The sequence below is a fragment of the Electrophorus electricus genome, chromosome 16 (genome assembly GCF_041902795.1).
Source record: "Electrophorus electricus isolate QZ-2024a chromosome 16, ASM4190279v1, whole genome shotgun sequence".
NCBI lineage: Eukaryota > Metazoa > Chordata > Actinopteri > Gymnotiformes > Gymnotidae > Electrophorus > Electrophorus electricus.
In genome coordinates this window covers 16,489,618-16,498,532 of record NC_137512.1, presented here as the reverse complement: position 1 = coordinate 16,498,532, position 8,915 = coordinate 16,489,618, and the positions used below count along the sequence as shown (strand labels likewise).

Genomic DNA, 8,915 nt, shown 5'->3' with positions numbered 1-8,915 from the left:
TAAACTTCATCTTCACCTTTACTTAAGCAAAAAAAAAAAAAAAACCTTGATTACCAATTGATATTTTGTAAACTAAGCTGAGCTTAGTTCTCCGTTTTCAGAGTTGCACTTCAAATTTTGTTATTACAGTTTGACTTTTGTGGTTGTGAAGCAGATGTGTAGATAATGAGTAAAACATGTATTCCCTCGTTCCATTCTAGTTTTGGTGAATGATGGAAGTGTTGCCTGTGCTGCGCACTCACACAGATCTCCGTTTAACCTCGTACCGAAGTGAAAACGATGCGTAAAAATAAATAAATAAACAGTTTGTTCGTGGAGTAGATGTGCGAGCTCGACCAGTTCCGCTGTTTTTTCCTACCTAATGCAACATTTCAGACTACTTCGCCATAACGCTCTGGTCCTATTCCTGCCGATCCAGCTGAACTGAACATCTGGATTCTTCACTGAAGACTTATGAAGAGGAGAGCCAAGTAGCTAGCGGTCTTCGACAGCTTGCTTCATCCAGCTTTGTTGACCTGGATGCGGAGGGGAAATTAGGCCGCTCCTGGGTTTTCCTAATGAGTTGTTAGCGTTTGCTCACAGATCCAAGCATAGTGATGCGAATATATTTTTATGGCTTGGTTCAGTTAAAATGGAATTTTGTTGTTGTTTAGAGTAGCACTGCTTAACTAAATGTGGCAGCGGGTATGCAACCATAACGATGGAAAGCTCTTTGCTACCTATAGTAGCTAGCTAGCGGTTAGCTGGCTACCGAAAACCCACGCTTCTTTTAGCTAGCTAGTTTTGGATATGAAACATGATTTGTTGCAAAACAAACGATTCGCTTCATGCAGGCCCTTTATTTTAACCCATTAAATGGAATTTATTATATTACGTAATAGCTATACAGATTTTCCACTAAAATGGGAAAACTCTAAAAGCCTTCAAAAATAATAACTCGCATTGCTAGCTTTTAATCGCCTACCAGTCGGAGGTTTGCTTCAGTCGCCTAATCTACCAGTGGGAGCTAACTACCTAGCTTACTTAAAGCAGAATATTTATAGCTCATTTTGTTAAGGTACAGGAGGTTTCGACTCGTCGACAATGAATGGTACTGATTATGGAGTTTGGTATGTCATCCAGTTTAAGGACCACAAACATTTCATGACCCTTAACGGAATTTGTTTGTAAGGTGGCCAGCAGCCCTTCATGCAGCAAATCGTTTCACCGACAATACCGGCACTTGCTACGCTGCAGATTGTAACAGAAACGGGGAAAAATAATAATCATTTGTGCAAAATGGCTCAAGAGGCGTTTCCTTTGCATTACCTAGTCTGGAACAACCAGTACCTGGAATTAGATCGAGAACTAAAGAAAAAGCAGGTAAACGAATACAGACAGCTGCACTATGCACGTACAGTTGTGTCGTGTTATCAAGACTCTTCCATCTGTCTAGCTGTTAACTGGATGAGGGACTGAACTTGGGTGTTTTGTTCAATCATAAAGCACGACGTGGAGCGCCTGGACCCGCGCGGGCGCACGCCACTAGAGTTGGCGGTCTGCCTTGGTCACCTGGAATCGACTCGCGTGCTGCTGAGGCACAATGCCGATCCCACGCACTGCAACGCACAGGGCTGGACGGGTGAATTTCCCTTTTTTAAACCACCTTTCACATCTATATTAAGAATAGCACTATTTAACTAATTCTGGCGGCAGGTATGCAACCATAACGATGGAAAGCTATTTGCTGCCTATCGTAGCTACCTAGCACTCACTACTCAGTACAGCGTACCATAACGCTTTAAAATATTCCCTTTTTTTGGTGGATAACGTATGCGTTGGTGATTAAACGTTGGTATTTTAAATTATGTGTGTAGTATTGCAGGAAGCGGTTAGTACAGGAGACCCTGAGCTGGTGCAGCTGGTGCTTCAATACAGAGACTTCAAAAGAGCCACTGAGAGGCTTGCAGGCATTCCAGAGCTTCTCAGCAAACTGAGACAGGTAATGCTCATACAAACTCTGACATACAGTGAAGTTTATGATATGCTAATATGTGGGGGTGGTTTAACCGTTTAATCCTCAAAAAGATTCCACAGTTAAGGTCTGGTATATTACAGGCCAGGGATTTCTATGTGGAGATGAAGTGGGAGTTTACAAGCTGGGGTAAGCCCTGATCCAGCACATGACACTACACACAACTGATCATTACGCCAATACATAACACACATTCACACACACTGTTCCTCTCTCTCTCTATCTCAGTGTGGCCCTGGGACGTAGTTAACTATTTCAGCACCACATAAATGGACAGCTCCATAGATGCCTTCCTTTAAAGACAACGTTCTTTTTGTCTTTCTTTCTATTCTTCTTTCTCTTCCTCACTCTCTCACCAGTGCCACTGGTATCAAAGGTGTGTCCAAGTGATGTGTATCGTGTTTGGAAGAGTGGTTCGTGTTTGCGTGTGGACACTACACTCCTGGGCTTTGAGCACATGACTTGGCTCAAGGGGCGACGCAGCTACATCTTTAAGGGAGGAGGTAACCTCTTCACTCGTGGCAGAACAGCACTTTCACCTGTAAGAACACCCTGTACACTTACAATGTCTGATGAATATTTTTAGGGCTATGTACTATATGTTTCTATGAAAGAAGTTTGGCAAAAAATGTCTCAGTGGCAAACCTTTGCTGAAAAGTCGTAGTCACAGATCGGCATGATTTTAGTTTGCGTAATGCTGGTTAGTAGCTACCGGTTTCCATTTGTTACTGATTTAATTTGTGCTACTGGTTCTATTTGTGTGTGTTCCAGAGGGCGGGGCCATGGTGATGGAGGTGGACCACGAGAAGCAGGTCGTGTACACAGAGCCACTGTCTCTGTCTCCACGTGACGCCCCCTCCCTTCTGGCCGCCATGCTCCCCTCGCAGGAGAACACAGCACAAAGGCTCACCTCTCCCATTGTCTCCACACACCTCAACACACGCAACATTGCCTTCGAGAGGTACACACGCACACCCAGCACTGCACATGCCTCTCACCCAGGAATCTAATCTGCAAAGGGCCAACGTAGCTGCAGCGTTTTTTTTCCGACAAAGCAGGAGCACACCTGATACTGAGACCAAATAAGTTGAGTAAACAAGTGGAATCAGGTGTGCACCTGCCTGTTCAGAAGGAAACAGCAGAGGCCTTACTGCGCGTTTCTGGAGAAAGTTCGCCTAATTATAATAGGATTTCTCAGAAGCATGCTTATTGGACCACCCGCACTCTCATACATCAGCGACTGACTGCACTTTACAATGTTTCCAGGAACAAGTCTGGGATTTGGGGCTGGCGCTCCGAGAAGACGGAGGTGGTGAGTGGATATGAAGCAAAGGTAAGGCTCCTGCCTTTCAGAATACAGGGCAAACCATGGTTTTCTTAATTCCATGTATTTTCCAAGGGATAAAGAATTAAATATTTGTTCACTCATAATAAAAAAAGAAGTTTCCATTTTTAATAATTTACATAATAATATGCATTATGTATACATAATATTACGGGCCCTTTGAAGAGGTTCTGTGTGGGACATATTCAAAGGAGCACTTGCTGAACTTCATTCTGTAGAAACTGATAAAGGGGTAGTTGTGTTATAGCCTGTTTATCATTGCTTACCCCTGTTGGTGTGTACTGTGTAGTGATGTTAATATATAATTGATGATGTATTGTGATATCGACATAATAAAGGTTTACAGTGCCAGTAATGTGGAGCTGGTGACACGCTCTCGAACTGAACACCTCTCTGATCAGGACAAATCCAGGTGCAAAGGTACACACACTCGCGCGCGCGCGCGCACACACACATACACATACACACACACACACACACCAAAAAAAAAACACACACACACATCACTAAAATGAACAATGACTTTTACTGTCACACTAACAGCTGAAGAGCATTTGCGTGCTCTCACACTTTCGTTCCCCCAGGATCCAGAACTCCACTTCAGTCTTTCCTGGGCATCGCGGAGCAGCATGTGTCGAACAGTGGGGTGAGGACAAGCATGGCCCGCATTCTCCTCGTGCTGTGATGATATGGAACACTGCATTCCTGATCAGTAGACTGAATGTATTGATCCTTGCGGGCCTTATGCCAGTACTGACTGTGTATCCTTGCCAGTCCAAGAAAAAGTGTGGGTCAGCACTCCACAAATACATTTAACATCCCATGTAATGCTCAGAATGTGTTCAAGAAACATTTGGTGCATATTTGTGTGGCATTTGCAGGTTTTTGCTTTGCTATTAGCGAATTGCAAAAGGCCCTAGCAAGCAGATACCATGCACAGTAACATGCATGCTGGATTAAAATGAAACAGTCAGAGGAGTAAGCAGCGCTACAGGGACTAAGGTGCTCTCCCAAGCTTCAGTCATTACTGTGTGCCACAAGTGTGCAGACCAGCCTCATTCCCATCACTCTCCCTGTGTTTGATGCCCGTGAAGCGCTCATGTAAGCAACCTCTAACTTAAAATGCACTCTCGTTGTTAATTGCTGAAAAGTTGAACAGCTTTGGACATTTGGCAACCTTAAAAATAGTACCATCAAGTCTAATGAGTGTTGCTGCCTGGTGCCTGGTGTTGATCCAGAGAGGTGTGGCACAGTATGTCATATAAGACGTGATCAGTACTATATGTGTGGATTGCTCAGATGAATGTGAATCATTTTCACCTTCCCGAAAGAATCTTAAGCATCTTAAGTTTCTGCATTCCTCACTGATAGAAAATGCCACAAAGCATTTGTGATGACAGGCTTGCTTTATTGCACTGCTTGATTTATTGTATATATTTGTTCCTGCATCAGTAATTCACGTTGCTGATTTTTTTCTACTTATGTTGGCTGTCAGAGTCAGGTGTCTCAGTGTGCTAGCCCCCACAACCCGACAGCCATCACTGCGGAGGAGTACTTCGACCCCGACTTTAATCTGAACGGCAGAGACATCGGCCGGCCAGTCGAGCTCACCAGCAAAGTGCAGAGGTTCCGTCTCTATGGCAACCCCCCAGTGGTTATGGTTTAACAGGAGTTAGCTGAAATGAAGCACACTGATGCTCTTGATCTCTCTCACTCCAGAGAGTGAGTCTCCAACATACTGCCTTACTGTCATTCCTTTTCTCTCTCACTCTCTCAGGTTTAAGGCCACGCTGTGGTTAAGTGAGGCCCACCCTCTCTCATTGGCTGAGCAGGTGACACCCATCATTGACCTCATGGCCATCTCCAATGCCCACTTTGCCAAACTGCGCGACTTCATAACCCTGCGCCTGCCCCCCGGCTTCCCCATCAAGATCGGTGAGGCAGACCAGCAGCAAATGCCTTCAGACCACCAGAACTGCTATGGTGCGGCGTTCTCTCACTTTTATTTGCTCCTTCTCTTTTTAATGCCTGCCAGAGATCCCCCTCTTCCATGTGTTGAATGCACGAGTGACCTTTAGTAACCTGTGCGGCTGTGATGAGCCAGTCAGCTCTGTGACGGTACACTCCCCCCAGGGAGCCCCAGACACAGGTACTGCCATCCACCTCCATCCTGCCCCACCATTCAATGTCAGTGTCAGCACATCAACAATGTCACAACCTCACCATAGACAATGTCATGACCAGCAGTAACTTTTAAACAACTAGTAATACAAATGTTTATATCTACATTTACATTTTCAGCATTTGGCAGACACTCTTATCCAGAGCGTCTTACGTATATTTAATATATGACATAATGTGAGCTTGCTGGGTATTGAACCTATGCTCTTTGTGTTGCTCTACCTGCTCTACCAGTTGAGTGTTTCACACGACTCTCAGATGTAACTTTGTTGAGCAAATATGACAGAGAATTAAAGTAAATGGAGGGGATCAGTGTATGTGTTTTCTAAAATTATTATTCATTTACTGTGTAATATCTATGTGACACCTTTGTTTCCTTCCAGGTCAGAGCCCTCCTCCACTGCACTGTGAGGTGGATCCTTCTGTGTTCGAGCCTCCCCCAGATTACACGACACTTGGTCCTGGCCGCAGTGAGCCAATGAGAGATGAGGATGACAATCTCCTGCAGTTTGCCATCCAGCAGAGTCTGCTGGACGCAGGGACAGAAAGTGACCAGGTAACCTCCAGGAAGGGCAGAATGCACTGAAATAAAGACATTGATGTTCGATGTGGCATAATATGTGGCATTGCTTCTCTTGAAATGGCAAACTGCAGTGGTGCTTGTCAATTAAGAGAACCAGCCTTCACTCTCTCAGACCAACCAGCATTGCTTTCTGCCACTACATGCAGCTTTGAAATGAAATTAATTGTTTTGTAACCTGTGAACACTGTAAGAACCCATATTAAGATGCATGTGTTTGATGGCATGTGCATGACTTTGAAATAAGGCCATTTAGGGCACTAACATTGCACTCATTCTTCTGTCTCTCCTTTTCTTTCACTTCTTTTCTACAGGTGACCATATGGGAGGCTCTCACTAACACTCGTCCAATATCTTCTCAGCCTCCGCTTTATGAGGAGGACTCTCAGCTTGAGAGGTGTGCATGCAGGAGTGTGTGTGCATGTGCGTGTGTGTGTGTGTGTGTGTGTGTGTGTGTGTTCATGTATTCAAGATCAGTGCTGGATTGTGTTTCAGTGCATGTCTATTCCAGAGTGTCTTTAAATTAACATTTGTGGATCTGTTTCTCTGTCTCTCATAGGGCAATTCAGGAGTCCCTTTCTTTGTCGTTGACAGAGGGCGAGGGTGGGGAACTGACAGATCCTGTTCAGACTCTGACAGGGTCCTCTCCAGACCCCGCCCTGAACTCTCCTCCCTCCTACAGTTCATTGGCTGACCCACAGGAAACAGGAGCATTTGCTGTGGCAACCAGTTTTGACGAGCAGCTACGGCTTGCTATGGAGCTTTCATGCAGAGAGCAGGAGGAGCTTGACAGGTGATACAGAAAGGAATGTGTAAATCCCAGAAGGGTAATTACAGAAAGATCTTATTACTTTGAACACCAAAAGTATTCCTGCAATTGGTTCCCAACAGGAAGAGAAGAGAAGAGGAGGAGGAGCTGGAAAGGATACTTCAGCTGTCACTCACAGAGAAGTGACCTCAGCAACAGTATTGGCAGGTTTAAAGGGTTAACTTATTGTTTGTGCTTTTTCTGCCATGTTAAATTATTCTTAAAGATTTATCCTTCTGTTTTTCTTTTATAAAATATTTAAAATGTAACAGAGGGCTTGATCAAGGGACCAGAAAGAGAGAGATGAGGAAGCAACAGGTTATGAAAGCTAAACGGGAAACAGATGACAAACTGGTTAATAAATACCATGTATACAAAGAGCATGATGAGACTACTGTTGCAGCGTGAACGACATCCTTTCAATTCCAATGTCATCACTCTGAGTGAAAAATGTTTAATCTTTATCTTCATTATATCATATTAATAAAGTGAATATCAAATATTGATGACTATGGTAATGCATAAAGTGATGAAAATAATATTGCATAAAATTAGTTAATTATGGAGATTGATAACAACATGGAAGTATGATTATTAAATGTTCCTGAAACCCTTTTAAACCCTGAAACAATTTTAAATTATTTGTTCATGCAATGTGTGCATTAAGCTTACATGCAGTATGTATTTCTCCCCTTACCGATGTCTTACTCTATACAATTTAAGGGTTTGTTTTTTAACTCATTTTTAAATAGAATATCAATACACTTCTGACATTCAATTGGGTGTTCTTGTATCCAAATCTCCTGCTAGCAGTTCTTCATCCCTTAATTCTGATTTCTCACAACCCATAAGGAAATGCTGCTATTTTGTCAGGTCAAAGCCTGACAGAAAGAGGTAGACAGGAAACGGTAGCTCATTTGCACTTATGGGAAACTTAGTTATATAATGCAAGATCAGTTCAAGCTGGCTTGAATTTTTGTTAAGTTTATATTTTTAACAATGGTGGGCTATAGTTCTATTTTTCAAGTAGGCTGTGCTGTCTTTTCCATGATTTATGTTTACTGTTAAAAGTGAACCGTAAAGGTTCTCCCTCTCCTTTTGATTTAAATCACACAAATTGGAAGTCAGCATAACAGTACAAATGGGTGTTCTATGATGGCTAATTCAAAGCCCAAATTCAGTTGATTGATGAGTTGAATCAGGTGTGTTAATATTAGTTAATGAATGTAGCACTGTGTCAAACCTCCTTCTAGGATGGCCAGAGACCAGTGTAGTTTGGTGTTTGCCAGGTTTAGTAGATCAATAATAGATTAGGTGTGTCTGAGCAGAGCAATCACTAAACTTTGCAGGACTCTGGCCTTCCAGAACCGGACTTGAACACCCCTGTTTTAAATCCTTATCCTGAACGCTTTATCTGGTGCCAGAAATTCAAATTCTTTAAATCTTTATAGGTTCATATGTGAATGGTTGTATGCAGGGAGCATCACTAGACCTAATTTAATGGGGCTCGTGCCCCAGTAAAATGTTTCCATGCCCCGTGATAATCGTGGGTAAAAAGTCAATGCAAAATCCTTAATGCTTTAAATTCTAACCTGCATTGTTGAGCAGAACTACACAGCACAAACATTAGCATCATGCAAATTCACTATAGGTACTACGTTTCCCAAAATCACCCAGCATCTTGCCAAACACTTACGTGATTAACACTCAGAACTAGTTTCTTTCAGGTACTGAAAGAAATTGACCTGTGCTAGTATTTAAAAGCAAGTCAACCTCATGTAAGACAAGATGATTATGCATAGCATTATGCGTATGCAAAGCTGTAGCAACCTATGACCATTTAACATATCAAAAACACATATTAGACCACTAAAGCAAAGTCATTGGTTATGTTAACAAAAGGGGGTAACAAGCTTGTAAATGTGAACTATAACCAATAAACGAGCTTGTGTTATCTAGATAGCATGAACTGATGACGCATAAACAA

The 8,915-nt window shown here is 42.9% G+C and overlaps 1 protein-coding gene across 2 annotated transcripts; it reads left to right on the top strand.

Moving 5' to 3' along the window:
- Positions 1–195: 195 nt before the first annotated feature.
- On the top strand, positions 196–7,548 carry ankrd13d (ankyrin repeat domain 13 family, member D). 2 transcript variants are annotated; one of them, XM_026999310.3, is made up of 16 exons: positions 196–1,362; positions 1,486–1,621; positions 1,857–1,981; positions 2,098–2,143; positions 2,374–2,517; positions 2,786–2,975; positions 3,281–3,347; positions 3,698–3,779; positions 3,944–4,005; positions 4,861–4,985; positions 5,137–5,294; positions 5,395–5,508; positions 5,924–6,096; positions 6,435–6,517; positions 6,680–6,913; positions 7,012–7,548. In XM_026999310.3, the coding sequence occupies exons 1-16, from the start codon at positions 1,189–1,191 to the stop codon at positions 7,073–7,075; spliced, it is 1,977 nt and encodes a 658-aa protein (XP_026855111.1). In that variant the 5' UTR covers positions 196–1,188; the 3' UTR covers positions 7,076–7,548. The 2 variants fall into 2 exon arrangements, with proteins under 2 accessions (XP_026855111.1, XP_026855110.1); XM_026999309.3 differs by having other exon boundaries at positions 4,855–4,985.
- Positions 7,549–8,915: the final 1,367 nt, after the last annotated feature.

What these genes read in the sequence shown, in the direction of transcription:
- ankrd13d (XM_026999309.3), top strand. Translation starts at nt 1,189, where the DNA reads ATGCAGCAAATCGTTTCACCGACAATACCGGCACTTGCTACGCTGCAG. An exon ending in GGACAAATCCAGGTGCAAAG is followed by an intron (nt 3,780 to 3,943) that starts GTACACACACTC and finishes TCGTTCCCCCAG; the next exon opens with GATCCAGAACTCCACTTCAG. An exon ending in CAGGGACAGAAAGTGACCAG is followed by an intron (nt 6,097 to 6,434) that starts GTAACCTCCAGG and finishes TCTTTTCTACAG; the next exon opens with GTGACCATATGGGAGGCTCT.